This window comes from Puma concolor, chromosome B4 (genome assembly GCF_028749965.1).
Source record: "Puma concolor isolate L17-30 chromosome B4, mPumCon1.1.hap2, whole genome shotgun sequence".
Classification (NCBI taxonomy): Eukaryota; Metazoa; Chordata; class Mammalia; order Carnivora; family Felidae; genus Puma; species Puma concolor.
Window position 1 is genome coordinate 74,882,893 of NC_141673.1, and position 25,227 is coordinate 74,908,119.

At 38.4% G+C, this 25,227-nt stretch overlaps 1 protein-coding gene across 2 annotated transcripts in view; it reads right to left on the minus strand.

Moving 5' to 3' along the window:
* LRRK2 (leucine rich repeat kinase 2) overlaps positions 1 to 23,207 on the minus strand; it is a 138,936-nt gene extending 115,729 nt beyond the window's left edge. The window contains exons 1-11 of one of the 2 annotated variants that reach the window (XM_086713648.1): positions 22,435 to 23,207; positions 22,094 to 22,179; positions 16,680 to 16,789; positions 14,339 to 14,427; positions 11,207 to 11,341; positions 8,523 to 8,657; positions 5,243 to 5,374; positions 3,367 to 3,486; positions 2,289 to 2,428; positions 2,116 to 2,195; positions 678 to 784 (exon numbers count right to left, since the gene is read on the minus strand). In XM_086713648.1, coding sequence (XP_086569774.1) covers positions 678 to 784; positions 2,116 to 2,195; positions 2,289 to 2,428; positions 3,367 to 3,486; positions 5,243 to 5,374; positions 8,523 to 8,657; positions 11,207 to 11,341; positions 14,339 to 14,427; positions 16,680 to 16,789; positions 22,094 to 22,179; positions 22,435 to 22,588 — 1,288 coding nt within the window. In that variant the 5' untranslated portion in view covers positions 22,589 to 23,207. The remainder of the gene's footprint in view (positions 1 to 677; positions 785 to 2,115; positions 2,196 to 2,288; positions 2,429 to 3,366; positions 3,487 to 5,242; positions 5,375 to 8,522; positions 8,658 to 11,206; positions 11,342 to 14,338; positions 14,428 to 16,679; positions 16,790 to 22,093; positions 22,180 to 22,434) is intronic. The other variant, XM_086713649.1, reaches the window with a different exon arrangement.
* Between the last annotated feature and the right edge of the window lie 2,020 nt (positions 23,208 to 25,227).

Below are 25,227 nucleotides of genomic sequence, written 5' to 3' on the forward strand. Positions count from 1 at the left end.
ACAAAGTAAAAGTCTATCAATGAGAAAATGGTTCATAAAATAGAGTATAGGTGTATGTGGGAAGCTACACTGCTATTAAAAATGATAATACAGGGGCGCCTGGGTGGCACAGTCGGTTGAGCATCTGACTTCAGCCAGGTCACGATCTCGCGGTCCGTGGGTTCGAGCCCCACGTCGGGCTCTGGGCTGATGGCTCAGAGCCTGGAGCCTGTTTCCGATTCTGTGTCTCCCTCTCTCTCTCTGCCCCTCCCCTGTTCACGCTCTGTCTCTCTCTGTCCCAAAAATAAATAAACGTTGAAAAAAAATTAAAAAAAGAAAAATGATAATACAAAATTTTACATTTATCAACACAAAAAAGAAAACATATACAACCTGCTTATAAAAGTATTAATATTATCCCATTTCTGCAAACATAGAAAATATACTATATATTGTACATACTGTATATATGTATGTTGTACATATATACAATACATGTTATGTGTGACTACACACATAGAAATTCAGGAAAAAAATCAAAATGTTTATTTTCTTTATCTTTTTACCTATATATCAATACATCTACATATCAGGTAAATATCTACTTATGTGAATTTTTTATAATGTATTATCTTTACAAGTTTAAAACAATACAAAATGCATTTCCTTTTATTCAAAAATGATGTACTCCTCCTTACCATTTTGTTCTAACAGAGTGGACAACGCATTTGCAGAGGCCTGGAAGACTTCTTTTGATGAAGAATGCATCAGCATGGAGAGCATCACTTCCCTATGAGCTGGGAACCTTTCACAAATTCAATCACATTATTAATGGGAACCTTTTGAATAATTAGTTCAAATATTCCCTTATCATTATCTACTCTAACAACAAACAAGGCCTTTAAACAGGATTTCATGTCACCTCCACTTTAACAAGTCACTTTGTGAATTACAGGTAAACAGTTTTTACATTTAAAAGGTAGTTCAAATCCACTACATACTAATAAATTAGTATTTCTCTGTTCCTTCAAAGTTGATAAGCAGTAAAGGGGGGAAAAGATTCAGCAAATATATAAAGAGGTGTTAAGAGTAAAAAGATAAAGTGAGAAAAAGAATGGAAACAAGAAAAAAATAAAAATCATAAAGAAACAGCATGAATTTTAAAAGTGTAGAGCATAATATATATTCTTTTAATAATATATTTTAAAGGTTTACTATGGATATTAAGGAAATCAGTGTGCTATGAGCTGAAATTTATAAACTGCAACAAGAACTTAATCTTAAAAAGATTGCTCAAAGTGGATTAGGATGCTGGTTTAACATACAGTTTTCTAAAGTATTACTGTTGCCTTTTAAAATGGAGATATATAATTAAATAGCATTTGTGTCATTAATTCTCTCCTGACGGGCAACGGACTCATATGCATCCAGGTTTTCAGGATTTGAGATGTACGCTATCACTACTTAAGTTTCCAAGAAAAGTCATTCAAAAGTTCTTAAAGCAGCAGCATACCCAGGGCAAACATCACACGTATAAGCATTGCCATAAAGCACAGAGCCTTGCGGCCATGAAACAACTCTGATACACACCAAACTTCTGTTTACAGTTTGTATCTTTGAGAGAGAGGGCTGCTCTTAGGAGGCTTGAATGGCACTCCCATAGAAAGCCTCCTCCAGAGCTGACAGCTACAAATAAGCCTCTAAAGAGAAGACACATCAACACTGCAACATCAAGTAGGCAATCAATTTGGAGGCTTCTGACCACACTGAACTCCTGATATCGACAACCTGCTGGCTAGTCACTGCAACAGAGAAGGTCACAGATGGCTCTGCAATCTCTGTCACCTGAGATTAATTAATACAGCATTTTTAATGATCAGCTAGAAAACTGAAAGGTTCTTTCTCGATGACCCATAATTTCTGAATGATGCTTGATTCCAAATCGCTGGGTAATAATTCTCAATCACACTAGGATCAAAATATTATGGATGCACCACTATTTTGTGGCAACACTTGAAACATATATGCCTACATCAAAAATATTTCTAAAAATAAAAGTTACAATTACGGTATTTTATATGGATTGATTAAAAATGTAACTGCAATTCTCTATCATGTAAAATCAAAACTACTGACTGGCCATCTTCATCTCCGATCTTCTCATGGAGACTGTTTTGGTACATGAGGAGATTGTTTAGGGCCCAGCATGCAGCTTCCTGGATCAGGGGAGAAAAAAGAAACCTGTCAAAATATAAATTATTGAACAAGCACAATTCTGAGTAACTATAATATTTACAAAAGTGTCTGACCTGCACGTGCTTGTTCTTTCTATGCCACGTCAACGCTTTGTAACAGGCTTCCAACCAAAACAATTTTTCTTCTTCCTCATCATCATTCTCCTGATTTTCATTCTTTTCCTCCAAATCTTGATTTAGGAAAATGGTCTCAGCTTGAAAAAAATTAAGTATATGACTTACTTACAGTCTGAATGACCAACTTGAAGTCCCTATTTTGAAACATTATGAACGAAGTGAGGTATTCCTTAGTAGTGGTCTTGATTCATTACAAAGACTTTATTTTTTTTTTTTAATTTTTTTTTTCAACGTTTATTTATTTTTGGGACAGAGAGAGACAGAGCATGAACGGGGGAGGGGCAGAGAGAGAGGGAGACACAGAATCGGAAACAGGCTCCAGGCTCTGAGCCATCAGCCCAGAGCCCGACGCGGGGCTCGAACTCACGGACCGCGAGATCGTGACCTGGCTGAAGTCGGACGCTTAACTGACTGCGCCACCCAGGCGCCCCACAAAGACTTTAAAAAATACATTACACACCTCATAACAATGCTATTCCAGTTAGTCAAATGATCAAATGAGGAAGAGGACACCAAACAAAACTAACAGACTAGAGGAAGATGAACTGAGATTAGCTGCCTGCTAACAAAGCTAAATCAAGGATGTAATTACTCATGTGTGAAGAGGAAAGGTGTACTAATCACAAGTGTTAGTTCCCTTGAAAGTATCTTCTATGAGAAAACAAACTACAGGGGCACCTGGGTGGCTCAGTTAGTTAAGCATCTAACTCTTGATTTTGGCTCAGGTCATGATCCCAAGGTGCATGAGATCAAACCCCACATCTGCCTCTGCGTTGGCAGCAGGGAGCCTGCTTGGGATTCTCTCCCTCTCTCTGTCCCTCCTCCTCCTCTCTCTCCCTTACAATAAATAAACTCAACAAAATTTTTTAAAAGAAAAGAAATTACATAAGGACAGAAAAGGCATTTAATGCTTCCTTCCCTACATATGACTGTCTCGATAATGTTGTCTTGTTATAAGGTTCCCATTCAAGATCAAATGCCCCATAACAATTTCTTGTTTAGTAAAGTTACTTACTGAGGAGTGCTAAACAGCTGAGTGCTGCAATTTGTAACGTGGCGTTCTCTGAATACCGCCGCACAGCTTTCACCACAAACTCATGTACATCGTTTAATACAAGAATATTAAAAAAATTACCTAAAAGGTAAGTGAGATTTTAGCTGAATTCTCATCTGCGAAACCTAAATTACTTTGAATTGTATAACAGTATTTAAATCAACAAATTTGAGTAGTAAATATTTTTAATGACATTAAAATATATGTAATTTAAGTAGCTTAGTATAATTGCATAAAGTTTTGAAAATTTATTTCATGTAGTCATTCAGTTATCTTAGACAACGGAACTGACCAGGCAAAAATAATGATATGTTTGGGTTACATTAATTTTTTTGTTCTTTGACGCCTTCTCCTGTCATCCCATAAAACAATGGTATGTTATGCATGGCACTACAATATTCATTGTACAAAATAGCTTAATTTTGTAAAGATGGAGAAAAACTCCCTCCCTCGTCATTAAATGCTTTGGCTGAACTCTTCTTTCGCTTAAAGAATACTGCTCAGAAAAGCCACTGGCACACGTCGTTACTTGATTTTGTCTGCGATGATTTTAGAAAAAAAGAGTAAGAGAACACTTCACCACTTCTAAACTAAACCAGAAAGAAATCTCACACCTTTTTACACTCATTCTTCTGAAATCAACACACAATCCAAAAATCTAAGTCATTATGAGGAAGGAATTTTTAAATGATATTCCGGAAATACGTGCCTCCTTCCATTTAAGCTTATTTCTAACTCTACAACAGTCACCAGTTTCCTTCCAGAAATAAGAAAGAAACTCCTATTTAGCTGTAAGTCTAATTAAATAATCCCTAGGACACAAAGCCAGAATTGGAAAAGATCATATATCTGAAAAGCCTAAAGCCCACACTAAATATCAATCAACGGCTTCAATACCAAAAGGCAGCTTAATCAGGTATAACTCTTCTTTCAACACCTTCTTATGTTCTTACCTCTTTCACATCCACCCACTAAGCAGACATACCCCCCGCCCTTAGGGATATCTAGTCTTGGAAAGTCATTTCAAAAGATTCTCCTCTACTTTTACCAACTTCTCTAAACCTGCATTGTCCCTTCACCTTGTCTTCCCTGCCACACCAATGCCAACAACTGCTCTACCATCCACCAACTCTATGACTCTGGGCAAATACCAGGGAGACTGGCCTTATCTTACTTTCAGACAGTTTACATGAAAATACATAGTAAATTATATAAGACCTTTATGCGCATTAAACCCATAATAAGGTTACATAATTTGACAAAATGCAAAATATTTATTCGTTGACTTTGGGTTTTTTAATTATGAAGAGAAAGTTAAGCTTCTTTTGAAACAGTAACAGGGGCAATAAATTCTCTAGTCATTAAATGGAACAAATAATCTTAACAGATGAATGAGAATGAAAGAAAGGTATCCTTATCTGAAGATCAAGTTGACGGCTTTTTAATACTGAATAGTGTTAACTCTATAGGGAAAGCAGGGAGAAGAAGCAGCCCAGGGGACCTTCACCAGCATTGGTAATGTACAAATACTTCAGGTGGGTGGGGCATTCCTCTGCATTGTGCTTCACGTTTTCTACATGTTATGCTTATTCTTTTGTATGGATCAGCTATATACATAGTTATACTTTAAATATAGCACACACACATGTGCTCTCTCTCGCTCTCTCAAAAAATAAAGTAAAATTCTAAGCATGGCAGGATAGTTTGCTACTTTACAATACTTCCATCCAGTATATGTCAATATGCTACTTATCCAACATACAACCTCCGTATGTATGGTATATACACTTACATCATATAAACCGTGACAACAAATTAACCAAGAATTAGAACTCACCTAAGGTAAGCCTATGGAGCAAGCAGCAACTCACTTCTTGAATTTTTTCATTGTCAGGGAATGCTTTCATGGCTTCTACCACAATATTGTAACACCTCACGTTGCCACTCATGAGGACTTCAACATTACTGCCTAAATTTAAAGAAATAATAATTACCCACAAGGTAGTAATTTCCCACTTGAAATATACATACAAAAACACCCTATACATTTTGCAAATCTATGGCAGGATAATGGCTCTATTTCCAAATTTAAGTACCATGTTCTGTCAATACCGTTCTGTCAGTGTTCTCTCAATAGCTGTAAAAAATACCATGTTCATTGCTAATATAATAGGATTTAGGACTCTTCTCTAGCATTAAGGGAAAATTGATTTACTCCTGTTTCTAGGCTTAAAAACTTAAAATACAGGGATAATTGAGAGTGTTTTTATGTAAGTCTAAAAACGTAATGTCTTGGCCAAAGTTTTCAAATAAATGAATGTGGGGCCTTTCCCTAATGAGGCACTACTTCTTTGGATAATGGCTTTTACATTGTTCCTCTCCCTCAAACCAACAGAAAGAAAATCAAAATCATGTCACATAATAGAACAGCCAAAGTCAGCTATGACTTATTTCCTGTCTATTTCAGAAAGGCAGCAGAGCAGCCAGTGTACCAGGAAACGAAATCAAGCTTCCTGAAGGCTCTGAGATAGATGGAGAAAAGAATGGGGGACTCAGGGGATGTGTAACTAAGAGACAAACACGGGTGAACCAGAAAGGAAGGAAAGAATCTACTGGGAAAGGTAGGTAGCCAACAGAAAGAGTGAGTGTGTGAACTATATTTAATAACGTTGACTATTATTAAAACAAACAGAAAAGGTGTTTACAGAACATTTTTCTGCCTTTTTTGGCATAACCAAACCAACCGTTTTTCAAAAAATATGTTTTTAGTGTTTAACTGTATTTTAAAGAGCATTGAAAACATGTTGTAATGAAAAGAAATGGCTTCTGAAAATAATTATTTGCTTTACTCAGAATATGAGACATGATTTGCTCTAAGACCCAAAGGCAAACATCTTTCAGTTAGAATCAGTGTTTACAGACTGATGAATGGATAAAGAAGATGTGGTATGTATACATATAATGGAATATTACTCAGCATCAAAAATAATGAAATCTTGCCATTTGCAACAACATGGATGGAGCTACAGTGTATTATGCCAAGCGAAATAAGTCAAAGAAAGACAAATATCATATGATTTCACTTATAGGTGGAATTTAAGAAACAAAATAGATGAACACAGGGAAAGGGAAGGAAAAATAAAATAAAAACAGAGAGGGAGGAAAACCATAAGAGACTCTCAAATACAGAGAACAAAATGAGGGCTGCTAGAGGGGACGTTTGTGAGCGGATGGGCTAAATGGGTGATGGGCATTAAGAGGGCACTTGCTGTGATGAGCACTGGGTATGATATGTAAGTGATGATTCACTAAATTCTCCTGAAACCATTACTACACTGTATATTAACTAACTTGGATTTAAACAGAAAAAAATACAAAAAGAAGATTCAGTGTTTAAAACATTTCATTTTTCTTATTTTTAGATGCCTCCTTTGACCTTTGTATGATGAATCGACACATTTTTCACTGTAGTTACGTCAGATGTGGGTGGAAAACAATGAATTTCAAAGCAGCCAGCCCAAAACAAATAAATTTTACTTGTTTTACAAACAAGTAAAATGAGAAACATATTCAGTTTGTTGACAGTGGATGGCTCAGAAATTTTAAAGTATGTCCATCCTCAACTGTAATGCAACTCCATCTACTTTCAAATGTTTAATTTCCCACGGAAAAGAAAATGATGGATTTTATAACAATCATGAAGAAAGAGCATTACTTCATAAAGGGATTGGTTTTTTACTGAAAACTCAGCAGATATCAGCAGATATCCATGTCTGAAACCATGTATGTGTATTATACATAACACATTACAGTGCACATGTATGAAATACAAATTATGTAATAAATACTATCAAACGTTTTCACACTTATTACATACCAGGTACTATTCCGTATTTTCGAACTCATTTCACCATTTAATCCTCACAACTTCACATGTGTGAAGATGAAAAAATCACTAGATAAATGCACGTGTACCTCCTGTATGAACCGGCACAGGCGATACATGAATAGTGACAAAATGCTCACGTGCACTTACAAAACAAAAGTAACAGAATCTGAAGCATTATTCCAGCCCATTGACAATCACTAGTAGCATACACAGCAAATTAATTTCTTCTTATTTGTACTTATTTTGTGATAAAAGTGCCTAGATTTCAAAGCATCAAGAAAACGCTCAACAAGCATCACTATAAAGTTCAAACTCCTTCCTGTGGCTTTTCAAGCCCTTCAAGATCTGCTTGTGTCTCCAGCCTCATCCACTGACTCTTCTCAAGCCCTGCCCCTGCTTCCATTAAATGACACACAAGCAGACACCCTCTGCTCAGCGCTGGGCATGCACATGCACACACATATGCACACACACGTACTCTTAAGTGCAAAGGTTCCTAAGCTACTTCTACCCTCTTGCTCTCTCTTCCTCCAGGATCTTGACACAGGATGCTCACTGCTTGGGACACTCTGCCTACACCTTCCACTTCACCGCAGACATCCCTACACACAAAGCTCTCCTCAAAGAGCTCCTCAAAGTCTCTACCAAGAGATCCTGCCTCCCTTCTTTTTCTCTCATAACGCCAGCCACTTGTGCCAACACTTGCCTTACAATACATTGTAATCACCTACATACTTATCCATATCTGGCATGGTACACCATGGGTTCTGAGAAGGCAAGAAATATGTCTATATTTTCTGCTACTGTTTCCCAGCACAGGAACCAGCTGCAGGAGAGTATCAATAAATAAAAATTAACCAAATGAATAAAGAAATGGGTTTTCTTTATTCTACAAGTTTCTACAAAATCAAAAAAAAAAAATTTAATGGACTTAGAAAGGGGGTGCCTGGGTGGCTCAGTCAATGAAACATCCAACTCCTGATTTCGGCTCAGCTCAGGATCTCACAGTTCTTGAGATCAAGCCCCACATCGGGCTCTGTGCTGACAGTGCAGAGCCTACTTGGGATTCTCTCTCTCTCTCTCCTTCTCTCTCTCCCCCTCCCTAGCTTGCTCTGTCTCTCTCTCTCTGTCTCTGTCAAAAAAATAAACATAAAAAAATGGACTCAGAAAGGAGGTAAACTGTAATTTTTCATATAGAAAAAAGAAATCATGCACATGGGGTACTTACAAGGAATTGCTAGGGAGTGTAAACAGTGCACTACATGAAGCACAATTTCCTCTTCATCTTTAAAATTTTTTAATGCATTTAGCAAGATCATATAATCTTTATTCTCAACAAATTCAGTCAGCTGCTCCTCTGAAACTAGAAAAATAAAGACAAAATACTGAAAAGCTTAAAGTTTACTTACTCAAAAACATAATATTCATGTCAATCATGAGATACAGTAAATACAACAGACATAATTTTAAAATACGTATTTCAGCAAAATCCTTCCTAAGAATTTCATAATGGGAAAAAAAAAGCTACTGAGATTAAAATAATTTCTTTTTGACCTGTATTAGTTACTCCATATTTTAAAATGCAGAAGTGTTAGTGACCAAACAATTCTATAAAAAACAAAATTATTTACAATTGCATTTGGGAGATTATAGAGAAAACTGACCAAGGACTAATAAAGATGGCCTACTGGAGGGGCACCTGGGTGACTCAGTTGGTTAAGCATCCAACTCTTGGTTTCAGCTCAGGTTTCGTGAGTTTGAGTCTCGCATCGGGCTCTATGCTGACAACACGGAGACTGCTTGGGATTCTCTCTCTTCCTCTGTCTCTGCCCTTCCCCTGCTCTCTCTCTTTCCCAAAATAAATAAATAAACTTAAACAATAAAAAAAATTTTTTTTAAATGGCCTACTGGAAGCGAACATATCACAATACTTCAAAGGAGTGGTTAATGGTACACTGTTGAAAGGCAGCTCAGCTAAATCCATCAGTCCAAGAGGGGTGAACTTTGGCAAATGACAACTACGTAGACTTCAAAATACTCTATCTAAATGGCCTTGATTTCATCAGAATTATCATTAATTTTCATAATGAAAATAGTTTGATCAAGCCAATGAGTTCCATTTGGAGTCATTTTATTGGGTGGGTAGCTCAAAAACATGTATAAAAGTCTGGTTTATCTAGCCTGAGAATTGTGCTGACAAAAATGTTGGAAAACTCAGCACTCTTCAGGATCAACCTTACTTTTTTTATTTTTCAACTTGATACCAACAGTACATGTAAAATGATATGATATTGGTTAGGTTCTAATAAATGAGTATTATGGAACTTTCTCATTTTATGGTACAGTTTCCACAGTCTACTCTCAAATTTTGAAAATTCACTTCACAGGTGCCAATACATCCAGAGAACTTGATTTCCTGGGAAATTCAGAAATTTTTCTACTCCATATTTATAATCATAACACTGTCAGCACTGATGATATTTCTTTTGAATAAGGGCTTCCTTTTAACATTCCCTGGTCCTTCTCCATATGTCCTGGATGGGTCCCACAATGCTGGGGAGAGAATGATGTTAGCCCTTCTTCCATGAATGAGACCATGCCCTTAAACTGCAACACAGAAGACTACAGGCCTTGCAAGACTCATTCTGCCTGGTTCTCTTCAAAAGCTTAGTTCCAAGATACAACATTTATAGAAGATATCCCAAAAGATGTTCCTCGATTCCCCACTCACAGTAAACTGTCTTCTCCACCAAGCCTGATCTTCAGAGAGCTGGGTTCCAGGACCATGCTGTTCTGACTATTAATAGAATCTCTTTCACTGAAATGCACTTTGTACTCCTTATAAAATGTGTGTACTTTATCATCTCATCCAGGGAAAGCCAAGGGAGTATTTCCTCAGGTCTCCCATGACACTGATCCCTTCTCCTGATAAATGGGTTTATTTTTATCTCAAGTAACTTTGTAACGGACGATGTTTAACTCTTTGCCTCATAGGAAGCAGAGAGCCAGATTTCTGCAAGTATATAGGACCTGAAGTAACTAGTAAATTTAACCAGGCTTTATATTGTTTCCCCTTCATACATTTCCTCATCCATTTTTCTCTCCTTTATTATAAATAACTATAAGCTGTTTAAAGTCCTTCTGGAATGAGACAGGGAATTAAATAGCTCCATTCCTGGAGCTGCCAGAAACTAAAATGGCAAACTGACAGAGACACAGAACCCACATAAGTTATTCTTATCCTAAACCTCCAGTACTGTTGGTTCTCCTAATGATGCAGAACATGCTCGGAAAATTGGTGGTAAATTGAACTGCAGTGGTGCTGACTAGCTGTGTGCCCGTGGGCACGTTGCTCATGTCACCTCTCCAATCCATTTCCTCACCAAGCCGATGGAAGGACTACTGGTCCCAACCAAGTCCAAAATTACACAATAATCTATGTTATCAATCTTAGTGCCATGCCATAAAATACCTATTTGTCTTTTTCCTAAGAGGTACTTTGTAAACCTCTTGGTTCTTTATACTGAGCCTCTAGCAATTTCTAAAACCCCTGGTGATGACTCAACACCATAAATCCGAATTTAATCTATGCTTTGGCTTCACAGTTTTATTTTTTCTTTCTTAACTCCTACGCATCCGGTTTGCAAAGAGAATCTTATGCCTTGTTAAGCAATGGAAGACAGACTACTACAATGGCATAATTTATAACCCATGAATAAAATTCATTCCACAAAACAAGCAATATTTCTTAATTAACCTCATTATGTATCCTAGACTGACAGTTCCCACTTCTTAATAAAGAATAAAATTTTACATACCTTCTTATTATCGTAATTGCATTTTACTTTTCCCATAATAAACCCTTGCTTCTTCTATAAATATAAAAATAGAGATTTTGACATTTTTAAGTACCTCTTTCAAACAGCACACGTAAAGCTTTGCATCCAAGTTTTTGGACTTCGTCATTGGCTGAAAATGTGCGCATGGCATCAAAAATTAACAAGAAAATATCAGTCTCTTCATCCAATATCAGCAAAGTTATTTTACCTATTTGGAAAAAAAAAAAAAAAACATGTCCCAGATAAATAGCTGCTTTAACATTTAATGTGTTGGTTTTTACACGATGACTATAGTCTGTGGACTCTTCTTTTTGATAAACTACTTAATTCCCCCAGATGTTAGACCTATCAAACTCTATGATCTTTCTAAGTAAAATAAATTCTCAGTACACTTTACTATAATTCTATGATTCCTAGTCAATACCTGTAGGCAAGACTTCTTTCCCTCAACTCCTGAAACACATTTCTATCTGCCTTTTAGACAACATCATTTGACTGTTCCATGGGCACCCCCATATCTAGCCTGCTCCTGCTCCGTATCATCTTCGGTGATATGATCACCCAAGTTACCCAAGAGAGAAACTACCAACTCATCTTCCTTCTTCCATCCTCCCTCTCTCTTCTTACAGTCTACCTAAGCAAAGTAGGTAATTGGTCTACCAAAATTGGTCTACCTACCAATCAATTCATTACCAAGTCCTTCAAGTCTATCTTCTAACTATCTTAAAAATTCCCTTTGAAGTAGACCCCCCCCCCCCCGCCTTCCTATTGTATCCAGGACCTCATCATCTCTCATTTGAAATGCAAACCCAATTGTTTAATGCTTTGCTAGGCTGAAATCCCTCCCTAACTGGCTTATGCCCTGCACTGTATTTCTAAAACACAAATGTGATCCTATAAATCCCATGCTAAAATCTTCTAAGGTCTTCATACTGTTCAGCCTGACAAACAAGACCCTTTACAAACTCACTTCATGAACCTCATCAGCCCCACTCATTCTATGCATTGCCTCAACCCCACACATGCTAAAGTCTTCTGCTTACCACTAAACACTTTCTTGGATATCTCTTTGCATTTGCACCTGCTGCATTGAATGCCCTTGCCCCTTCCCACACCAAACATATTCCTGCCATAATTCAAGAGATAACCACACACAGCACCCATCCTGTTAATAAACAAGTACCAGAATAGGAGTGTTAGTAGTAGTAAACACACGTCTGGCACATCACATGTCATCCACGGGTTAAAGCAGATCACTCTAACTACACATGTAAACCCACCACGACTCCATAAGGTAGGTGCGATCCCCATGTTAGAGATAAGAAGACTAAAGCACAGAAAGGTTAAGTGACCCAAAGTGACTCTGTTCAAGGTCCAACAACTAATAAGAAGCAGAGTTGGATTCCTTAGGCAATTTATGTCCATACTCCTAAGTCCTTTGAATGGGTTTGGCTACTCTCTTCTTCTCTAATGCTCCTGCAGTGGTTTCTGTCCTTTCCCTGTTGTAAGACTTTCCTCATTAAATTGAAATGATTTCTTATACTACTTTTTATGTCTTTGCCTGTCCTGTCCAATTCAGTAGCCACTAAGCACATGTGGCTTTTTAAACTAAAATTTAAATTAATTAAAAATAGATTAAATTAAAATTTAGTTTCCTACGTTTCAAGTGTTCAATAGCACGTATGGCTACTTGCCATGATACTGAAAGGTGCAACATTTCCTTCATTGCAAAAAGTTATATTAGACTCTGGTGCTGGACTGTGAACTTCTACACTGTAAGAAGGTTGCCTCATCTGCCTTAGAATTCTCTGATAGCAAGCACAACTGTAAGTGCCCAACAGCTACTAAATCAATTAACTAATAAGCCAAACAATAAAAACAATCCATAAGTTAACCTCGGATAAGTACCTGAAATGAACTTTAAAACACATTAAAAATGGTCTTACAGTGCAAAATTCTACATGTCATATGGAAAATACTAACGTAACCAGTCTTTTCAAGACCCATATAAAATTTTCTAATTGTCTGCACATTGCTGACTTCAATATATTCCAGTGTTGGGAGATTTTTCAAATTCATAAACTCTCAGTTTCCTGTCCATTGCAAAAGGAAAACAAACAAAAAAGAAAAAAAGGCTCCCAAGGATGGGTTTAAAATAAATCATGGTTAAGACTAGCTGGCACATCCCACTGTATATTGTAATAAAAGGCTGTGTTGAGGACCTTCTGGCCTCTCCGACCCCTCTCCTCTCATACTCTGAACTTCACCCTCCTTCTTCCTCTTTCTCCCATCTTGTCCTCATTACTTAACAGGGCCAGTGAGGGCATTTAAAATCTTTCCACCCAACAGGCTCAACCCTTATCATGCTTAGCATGATAGGTATCTTCCTGGGTATTTGCATGCTACTCTCTCGACCTAAAGCACCCTCCACCACTTTGAGGGGGAAAACCCCTCCCTATCATCATGATTAGCTCCCTTGTGAGCAACCTTTCTTGTCAGAACCTTATATAATACCAAGTGTCCATCACAGCAATGATCACAACTATTGCACTGAACCAAGATTCTTTGTTTTCAGGTACATAATCCTCCAAGCAGAAGTGTCCTCAAGGAAAGAACCTGATATGTGGACTCAGACCCTGTTTCTACTAGTTATTGGCTGAGGCAACCTCTTTGTGTTTAAATGTCCCTCACTAGAAAACTGAGATTAATACCTATCTCAAGAGACATTCTGAGGATTACGTTTATAAAAGCATGTGAAGTATTTTACATGTGAAGCCCGGCATCTAACATGCATTCAAGAAGTAATGTTATGTAGTTTTAAAATATTACTATTATGTCATACCCTAGAATATACAGAAAACATATAAGAAATATAATGAAGAAAGGTAATAATGACAAGGTCATGTTTAGCCAACAAGCTAACGGGAATGTGACGTGTAGGGCCACGTTGGGGAGCAAAGCTGGGGACAGAAATTAGGTTTGGGAAAAACACATAAGGTGATGCTTAAAGCCAAAGATATTGGGTGGGATTTTTGAGGGAAAAAGTATATGCAAAAGAGATAAGATGAGAAAACAGAAACAGAAAGAATTTTGGAAGTCAGATATTTAGGTTATATTCTTATTCTTTAAAAAGACATTTGGCAAATCGTTTAAAATACTTCTTTAATTTGAGTCACCATTAAAAACATACATGTGTATATATTACCTGAAGTTAGGAGGAGATCTAAGGCCTTTAGTCCAACTGTTAACAGGTTTACACTGGCATTATGAACTGTTAGCATTTTAAGAATCAGTCTGTAATTAAAAACAGAAATGAAGATAAGAGCGAATTATCATATCTAGATGTTTGCTTTTTCAGATATTGTGTTTCACTCACCTATATTTTCATTCATCTCATTGTATTTCATTCCCTACATTGAATCTTGTGTAGTTTTACTTCCAGACTCCAAACTGAGCCAGACTTATAACAATTAAGAGGGCAATATTATGAGTCTCAATAAAGAAGTTATACCTTTTTCCTATGAATATTCAAATTCAATTATTAATTACTTTTACTCAACTCCATATCCAAAGTATCACAAAGAATTATATACATCAAGAGATGAAGCTCATTTTTATGTGTGATATAAACCTGTGAATTACATGTTATGCATGTTGATATATTAAAATATACAGAGGTGTAATAAAGATGTTAGTTTGTACAGATAATTAACAATCCACATGAATAATTAAATCATTCATTTTTACTAATTTTGAAAGAGGAATTAATATTTTATCATAGTGAACTCAGTATTAATCAACAATATTCAATTAGTTCAAATTCATTAAATTTCTCCCTGAGCTAATCATTTCTAAAATATACAATTTTTAGTCTATCTCTACCTACTAGTATTTAGCTTTACATCATTAGAAGAAGACAGAGCCTGGTGACATTCACCAGTTGGCAAGGTGAGAAATTGAGACACTCTGTCCCTCTATTCCCTGTCAATTCTCTTCCAACCCGCATTGCCCTGCAAGCCCCTGAACCACACCCCCACGTCTGACTTCATCTCTACACCAGATTTCTTCTTTGGTACTATAAGCCTTTGGTGGAGAAAAGTCCTTGAATATGGGGAGATTATGTTTTACAATAAAGTTTGCTAGGAATGATCTAATATGCTCCACTACAGAAAGCAGTGTGTCTACCTTGTTCACACTACTTCAGGCCTAAAGTAGGAGTGAATAAATGATGAATGGAGGGTAACTGAATAAATGAATGAATGAGTCAATGAGACTCCCTATAGGAATGTTCATGTAATTTAATTTGAACAGTCGGTTTGTACTGGAATATGACTAGATAAGTTTTCTAAAACTCCCTAAGTTATAGATTGCTAATCTTTGGGGATTTTGGAAATTCTCAACCAAACCAAGGGACATGTAACATTTCAGTTACTAATTACAGTTAAATTTTATATTATTCCACATTAAATGCCATATACTTTAGAACTGACTCATAGAATCTCAGAAATTGGTTTGGAGATGATTAGCATACAGTAAATGTGAATATGTCCTTTTCAAAACACTCTTTAGATCCTGGAAACTGAAGAACAACAACACATAAAACTTCAAAGATGGAAAAACAAGCACAGATAGGGTCACCTATGAACAAACAGCTCTGATCTGTTTAGATTTGTAGCAATGGTTGATACTAACAAACAATACAAAGATGTTACATTTGTTTTGCATTAAAAAAACGTTTTTTACAAGCTATTATGTCATTGAAAGCAATCAGTATTCACTTCTCTGTGGTAAAGAAAAGTCACATTAGTTACCCGGAACACCTAAGGTTAATGCCAGAAGACAATTTTTAAATGTCAAGGAAAAAAGCTATCCAAAAGGGATTTTCCTGGAAACACTTTTTTCTTCAGAAAATTTTTTCTTAACTAATTATGGCTAAAGAAGTGGTCTCATCCATGAAGTCATTGTGTTGCAAATTGCCGTAACCAACATAGCTGGTAAAACAGCTATCAAGATTCAGCTGCAGATGTGCTAAAAGGTAATTTCCTCCTTTTTCTTCATTTTGAAAGCTGTGGTTTAAGCTCATAAATATAGATGTATGAATATAGAGGAAGGTACTTTTTAAAGACAGTAAAGCATAAACTTTAAAATTACTATTTACAGAACTTTTCAGTACCCTTCATTTTTTTAACAACTAGTGGCTTATATCAGTTCTACAATTAAAAATTAAAATACTTCTCGGTTTGAATTCATAAGTAGTCATCAAAAATCTAAAACTTAATCAACTGCCTAACTGTATCATTACATTATTAAAATAGTAATAGCACCTAAATTCTACCTCAAATACTGGCTTTCTAATTCAATTAGAGAACATACTCCTGAGTCAAAAGCTCTCTATAAATGTAAGCCATTGGTTCAGAAAAAATACTCGCATTTTAAAGGATTTTACCAGATTGGCTTGGATTACAAATACATGATATATAAAAGGTGGGGTTGTCATATGTACAGGTAAATAACAAAGTTTGTTTTTACACATCTGTCATACTTACTGGTGGATCCCAAGTATTTCCCAATCACGTCCAATATCCTGCGGTCCCATTAAGCTTTGCATTGTATTTGGACAGATTTCTATCAATTTGCATAGAAGTGACCAACCCACCTGAAAACAAGAAAATCAAATATTCACATCTTTTATTTTTTTTTTTTTTAAATTTTTTTTTCAACGTTTATTTATTTTTGGGACAGAGAGAGACAGAGCATGAACGGGGGAGGGGCAGAGAGAGAGGGAGACACAGAATCGGAAACAGGCTCCAGGCTCTGAGCCATCAGCCCAGAGCCTGACGCGGGGCTCGAACTCACGGACCGCGAGATCGGACCTGGCTGAAGTCGGACGCTTAACCGACTGCGCCACCCAGGCGCCCCTCACATCTTTTAAACATGCTAATGGAACAGATTCATTCTAAGTGGAATAGGTGACTACAATATTTTTAAATAATTATTTTAAAACAAAATGATATCCTAAAATGCTTACTGAGGAAAGCAAGCCATATAATTAAAATACATTTTTCTCCAAATACCATACCAAAAGTGCATACAAAAAAATAGTAAAGCGTTTCTGAATGATGAAGGAAATAGACTGTCTATTATCTAAATAAAAAGAAATGAAACACAAAAAGTAGTTTCAGAGGACATACCAAGATTATGGAAGTACAAGATTTTCAAGTCACATCTACCTGACAGTTGGTGGTAGGAAAAAAATGAAGTGGTTGAAATGGAGGATTAGAGGAAGTTGGAGATTTGATAGCAAAGTAAGTTATTAGGAAAGACTGCCCGCGCAGGTAGGGTAGCTAGAATAATTAGCAGAGAAGGAGAACTGTCTGACGGCAAGCTAATGTCTGTTACAGGAAGAAGAGAAAGGTGCTGTAAGAAAGACAGGAGGTAGAATTTATCAATGGATCCCTCTAGGTTTCTTTAGAGCATCTAAATATGAGTTGTTGGGGCGCCTGGGTGGCGCAGTCGGTTAAGCGTCCGACTTCAGCCAGGTCACGATCTCGCGGTCCGGGAGTTCGAGCCCCGCGTCGGGCTCTGGGCTGATGGCTCAGAGCCTGGAGCCTGTTTCCGATTCTGTGTCTCCCTCTCTCTCTGCCCCTCCCCCGTTCATGCTCTGTCTCTCTCTGTCCCAAAAATAAATAAACGTTGAAAAAAAAAAATTTAAATATGAGTTGATGAGATGTCGGCATCAGAAATGCCCCTAGACTTTTTCACATTTCCAAGTGAAATATGATCTTACTGATGTATTTTAAATATATCTTCTTTCAGTACGTTCACATGATACCAACTTGAATAAGCTGCTCTTTACTTCTGGAAAAATACAATTTTTTTACATACAACTTTTTTTAAAATGCGGTATTTGAATTTCAAACAAGAGATTAAATTTAACTCATTCCGCTCTATAGTCCTTTCTAAATTTAAGGAATCCTCCATTCTTTCTCCTATACTACAGAACTAGATTTGATATAGTCAAAAAAGGAAAACCCAAATAGAAAATGCATAAATATGTAGCCTCTAGAGATTTATGAAAAAGTGTCTAAGTATGATGTGTGATAAATGCCGATATTATATGAATCCTGACAGTGGGATTCACTGTTGGTCAGAGTTACCCAGGGAACAATACAAAATAGGAAAGGTAGGACTTGAGCCAGATTTCAAAGGAATTAGAAACCTGGGCATTCAAAAAGGGAAATGGAAGCCTCTGAAACTGATAAGCTGTAGGGAGAGTAAGGTGCTGAATGGTAAAGATAGGGCTGCGGGAGGGCTCTTGCTAGACAAAACCGGATGCATAACGAACCCAAGTGATGCAGAGCTCAATAACAGCATGAGAATTTCTGCGCATCCAATGAGGGATAATGGCACAAGTTTGTTGTTTACAGGAATAAACAAGGTATATTTCCTAAAATAAAAATGATTCCACAAGATCTCTTTACAACATTATTTCTTAATGTTTTCTGAATTAAGCATGGATTGCTTTACTCTGCCATTACATCCTTTTACATAATGTCAAATTGCTTGAAAAGGCAGCAATTTCTGACAGCTATTTTTACCTATATTTAAGTAGGACATCCTCCTCCATGTAAGCTGAAGAGACATTGACAATCCAGCTGTCATAGAAACTGGCTATTTTTGTGCTTGCGTAAAACACACTAAGAATTTTTCCCAAGTATTTAAGAAAATAACATTCGGAACAGCTTCCAGTGGAAAATAAATCACAAATCACATAGAATGCACTACTCACTTCTGTACCTGCATGACTGGCTCAAGGAGAAAACCTGTTTTGTTTTGGCTGGTGAATAAGGAGCATCAGTAATTGCTTTGCAAAAAGACTGAGGCAACTGAACCTCTAGGATTAAAGAGAATCACTGAGAGCAGAGCAGAGGTAACAGGTGACCCATTAACCTACTCAATTAAAAGCTTATCTTCCAGAGAGAAGGTTCCTATCCCATGCAGTTATAATACAATTAAATTGATAGTTTCACTTATTGTAATTATTCCGTAAATTCCAGCATCTAATTAATGCACAATGGCAAGGAGTCTATGGGTTAAAGGCAATTTTAGTCACTCTCATTTATTTTGCTCCCTTACTTCAAACGTTGAAACTGTGGATAAATACAAGTAACGTAAAATTAAGGAGCACAGAGAAATGATGAGATGCCTGTCAGAAAAAGGAAAATACAAGACAGCTAGCCTAACTACTAATTCCCTAAAGACTGTCATTTATTAAGGGGCATTAATAAAATATAAAAAAGACCTTGAAAATGCAAATTTGGAATCTGAAATATCATGTTAAATGAACTCTGGAAACAAACTTTTTTTTTTTAATTTTTTTAATATTTACTTATGTTTGAGAGACAGACAGAGCCTATGTGGAGGAGGGGCAGAGAGAGAGGGGGAGACGCAGAATCTGAAGCAGGCTCCAGGCTCCAAGCTGTCAGCACAGAGCCCGATGCAGGGCTTGAACTCTCGAGCTATGAGATCATGACCTGAACCAAAGTCAGACACTTAATCAACTGAGTCACCCAGGTGCCCCTGGAAACAAACTTTAATATTTACTTTTGAATTCACCTTACCTTCTTAAATTCATCATTCAGTAAGTTTCAATTCCGCACTTCCAACTAATTCAACGTAGAAAGCATTAAAGAATATCTGTACTAATTATGCCACAAATATGAAGAAATTTGAAACAAAAAAAACCCCACTTCCTTTTAAGTGGGGTATTAAAATATCAGTAGAGAGGGGCGCCTAGGTGGCTCAGTCAGTTAAGCGTCCAATCTCACGCAGGTGAGCCGTCATGATCTCAGGGTCTGTGAGTTCAAGCCTTGCGTCGGGCTCTGTGCTGACAACTCAGCCTGCTTCAGATTCTGTGTGTGTGTGTCCCTCTCTCTGCCCCTCCCCTGCTTGCGCTCTCTCTCTCTCTCTCTCAAAAATAAATAAACATAAAAAAAGTTTAAATATCAGTAGAAAGACCTGTTTCTACATCTCTTTCATAAGACCCATGATAATTAAAATTGATAATGTAATAGTGCCTGGTTTGGCCACGGTATTTGCAGCAAACCACTGTGTTTCTTACTTGCACAAAAAGCTTGTGAATTCAGCAGCTAGTGGACTACAAGGTGGAAAGTGAATCTGAAGATATATGAAGACTTGAGTCCTGGCTCTGTCATTAGCTTTGTGATCCTAACTGAGCTACTTAACTCTGAGGTAAAAGTGGCCAGTGAGATTTCTGAAAGGACACGGAGATTCCAGTGAGAATCACATGATGTCAAATACATAACGCATTTTGCATACTGATACACGTATGGCACTAAAACTAATAATTTCATTCCATTAAATACCAAATCAAAAGACAATTCCTTATTTCCTTGCATCCTTTGTCTCTGGTACCCACTGGACAAGGATATCAAGTGACATTCATAACTACTCCAGACAAACATGTCCAGGCTTGGGCAGCTTCTAAAACAAAGAATGAAATGGTGGGTATGTTCCAGCTTCCCCTGGATTCTCAAGTTTAGCATTGTCTCCTCTGCACCCTGCAGACCAAGCCCTCCCAGGGCCCTGAGGATTCTGAGTTTCACCCAACAAGGGGACTCTCTCTATCGAGCATGGAATCCAAGGAAGACAGGCTGCCAGACAAGGCACTTTTGAACACCAAAGCAGAGGCAAGTAAGAAGGGACGATGTGGGTGGAGAGCAATGTGACTCATATTTCATGGGCAAAATTCAGACACTGGGTGCTAAATGGAACATTGTCTTTATCATGCCTCCATCTTTTCATGATTTTGTCTGCTAACAACTGAAAATCAATAGTCAGATGGGAAATATTTCAGTTGAAGAAAAATTAAAATAACCATTTATCCCAGGTAGAAATATCCTCACAGAATGGGGCGTCTGGGTTAAGCAGTCGACTTGAGCTCAGGTCATGATCCTGGGGTCTGTGGGTTCAGGCGTCGCATCAGGCTCAGTGACAGCTCAGAGCCTGGACCCGCTTCCGATTCTGTGTCTCCCTCTCTTTTTACCCCTCACGCTCTTTCTCGCTTTCTCTCTTTCAAAATAATAAACATTAAAAAATATTTTAAAAAATAAAGATAAAAGAAGGTAGGTGTATGGTTCATCCAAACCAGACATAGCTGGATACAGAGATGAACATAAAAGATGAAGGTAGATAGACACAGATTTGGAGATCTCCAGATAATTTCTTACTTCTGTTTAACCTCTGCAGTATTAAAAAAACACTGGCTTTCTGACTACACCTTCACAGAATTCAAAGTTCAAATCTCTTTCCCTCTAGCACCCAGCAGCATGCAAATGACAAAGCTGCTTTCAGTTCTCTAAATCTCAAAATCTACAAAGGAAGTTAATACATTAGGCAATAATTTGTTTTGACTGTAAATCATCCTTAATTATCACCTCAGGACCCCCTTTTTTAAACATATTTGAGGTATTTAGCAAATTTGCCAGTTACATCTTTTTATTAATTTAACTATTACTAAACTTTCTCACTGTTACTTACTCTCCTTTCCCAAACTATTCACTTTTGTGTCATCTCTAAGACATGCTGTACATTGGTAAAGATTCTTGGAAAAATTTGATTAAATGCTGATGAACTCATCCAGCCAATAACAGAACTAAATTTCAACCCATTAGTATTTCCTGCCCACCACCAACCATGTTCTGTAGGTCTGTGGTATAAATTCATCTCTACAAAACCATTAGGGGGCATTCAGTGGGCCCTTTCGCACCATTAACATTTGATAATGATTTGACAACCCTTCCTTCTTAAAGTCACAGTCAGTGGTCTGTCAAGCCAAATGTCAGAAATAACCCAGCACTTCTGGGCACATAATATTGACAGAAAAACATCTATTTCCAAAGAGAAGGGGGAATGGGCAACATGAAAACAATTCCTTTACCTGCTGCACACTAGCGACTCTCATATACAAGTCCAAGACGATCAACACAGGCACGTGGACATTTTTGCCTTGAAATAACTTGGAGGCTGGAAAAGAAGGGGGTAAGGGAAAAGAAGCAAAGTGAGGATTCACGCACCCCCTTTTGGGTCGGAAACAAAAGCGGGCGCAAGACCGTCCTGGTATTCTCAGCTCCTTTCTTGCCCTAAGGAGTAGAGAGCGTTTGTGGCTTCTCAAGAGTCCAGGTCTGTGCAGCTCCAAAGTGCGAGAGAGAAAGTTTGCAAAAGAGGCAGCGCGGGGGTGGGGGATGGGGGGAAGCAAACAGTTTGCTTGCAGATGATTACCGTGGTCCGCGTACGTGAACACCAGCAAATCCTCCAGAATTTGGACCAGGGTCTCTATCTGTTTTCCTTCCTGGACATTGTTCAGCCTGACTATCAACTTCTTCAGAGTTTCCTCGTCCTCCTCCTCGCACCCCTGACAGCTACCACTGGCCATGATGCACCCTGCTCCAAGCCGACCGTCCCTCCCGCACGAAGGCCGGCGGCCCGGGCAAGGCGCAGGGGCGCCGCGGCGGCTCTCGGGGACGAGCGCAGTTCACGGCCCGCAGCCAGCGCTCCCCGCCGGCCCCATCCGCACCCGCGCCCGCCTGTTTATGAGGAAGGCGGCGGCTCCCCGCCCAGCTCTGCCCTCCCTCTCTGCAGCCCTCCTCCTCGGCTTCCTCCTCCCCCACCCAGGCCCCAAACACGAGCTCAGGGGCCTGCGCGAGGCTCGGCCGGGGTACGGCGCCCGGCAGAACCGCGGCGGGCGTGCGGGTCGCCGCCTGAGCGGGGCCCCGCCGGGGGACCGCGGCCCTGGCCCCCGCGCGGGCCGAGACCCGAGACCCGACCCCCGACCCCCGGAGGGCGCCGCCTCCCGGGGCCGGATCCCGCTCGCCGTGGCGGCGCAGCCAGGAGTCGCGGAGGAAGAAACTGACTCAGCGCGCTCGGCGGGCTCCCAGGCCCGGAGCCCCGCAGCCGCGGCGGGAGGAGGCGCGCGGTCTGCAGCCCGGCGGGCGACCCGCCCCGCCCCGACCGCCTGAGCTCCTTCTGCCCCTCGGAGGGTCTGGAAACTAGGAAAAAGGAAAATGAAAGCCTCCGCCTATCTCAGATCTAAGAATAGAAATCTGGGCGTTGGGAAAGGAGGACACCGCCCAGTTGGCCCCTTTTAGGAAAACATGTTCCCCCTATAGGGAGATGAGTAATTCTCTACCTCCCCCCTCCCAGGGATGGAGAGAGATTTTTGCAATCAAAATGAGCCCAACTGAAGACTTTTTTCTATGGTTGTTGTGGCTTTTTGTAGGGAAGGAAATAATCACACACACACACACACACACACACACACACACACACTTATCTAAGCTCTGTTGGCTTAAGTAAGTCCACTAAACTTAACTTTTCAGGAAAATTTCAGTTCGCGCTCTGTAGGGTCTTCGTAATCAGGGCACTCCAAAGTGATCAGTCCTCAGCACTATTAAAACTAAAGAGAAACACTGGGGAAATGAAAATAAAAACAGAAAACCAGAAAGGGTGAAACATACAACCCTATACATTGTTCCGTTGGTACTGAAAAAAACTTAGTAGTGTCTGTAACCCTAAAGTAGAAAAAGAAAAAATAAAAAGTACCAAAGTAAAGTGTTTTTCAGGAGGAGAAACCTAAGCAAGAAAGCAAGAGCCGGTGTCGACAAGCCTAGACAAAGATGAACTACTGCCTTCATATGATCTGTCCTGGGGGTCATACACAGAAGTTAGCTCTGCAGCTTTAGATGGCTTGCTTTTGCTTTAGTTGCCTTATCCTGATGACAATTCTGAAACGGATAAGAGGACTACTTACCCTTCTTGTACTAATGAGGACATTGAGATTCAGAGTTGATAAGATAAGACTATTGTAAGAGTCGCACTCGCGGATAGGAAGCTGAGAGCCTTGACCCAGGTAGTTCTCTTAATGCCAAGCTGAAGGTTCTTTACACTCTACCCCTTTAATCAAAATGAGCTAGGTTTCCTAATATGTTAGTAAATTTGCAAATTCTAATTCAATCTCAATATTGTGAATATGCTATGTTGTCATGAAAACGTTTTTATCTTTCACAGACACATGCTAAAATTTCAGTTCAAATCAGAGAACCGCTAGGATTTGCTTCAGAGTAATCCAGGAGTGAAGAAAGGGATGATATATATAGATGGACGTAGAGACGAAATAATACTAACTTTTGAATTGATAGTGGTTGAACATAGGTGATGGGTTCATGTGGTCTATGGCACTATTTACTCCGTATAAATTTTCCACAATGAAAACAAAACAAAAAACTCTCAACATTGTTATCTTTATCTTACCTGCCTTACATCCTTTTCTAATTGGTTTCTGAACTTGTTTCAACTGCTGACTAACCGATCAATATCTCCAAACATTCCTAAAAATTCTCCCTTCCATGCCTTCCTCCCCTTTCCTCTGATTCTGTTTCTCCTCCCCAGTCTGCTGGATATTTTCTTGCAAAAAATCAAAAACTACCTCCCTTCCGAAGAAAAATAAATCTAAATAAAAAAGTGTCTCCTCTTGTCCGCAATTCTTTCATCCACCTCTTGACTATTGAATATTGTGTGTTACCCAGATTGTCGGAGAGGTAATACAGAAACAAATTCTCTGCTGCAAGCATTCTGTCAAAACTCTGCAGTGGTCAGGTAAAGTATCTGCTTAGCTTTCAAAAATGTTAAATTGATTAACTAAAATCCCAAAACACATTAACTCTGCAGATAGTTAATAGGACTGAAAAGGAAGGCTACAGGCAAAAAATTTTGATAGGGGTGGTGTTCAGTGGAGAATAAAATGGTGCTGGAATACTTGGCTAACTTCCTAGGAAGAAAAAAATGAAATACATGGCTAATTACAGCAAACACTAAAACAAATTCCACGTGGATAAAAATGTTAAATGAAAATTATTTTAAAGAGAAAATATAGATAATAGTTATTTAATCAAAATTTTATGGGGAAACATAAAAGCTAAGAAAAAAAGCACAGAAGATTAGTATATGTGACTCCTTAAGAACTTAAATTTTCTACTGTCAAGGAAAAAAAATAGGAGTAAAAAGCAAAGGATAAAC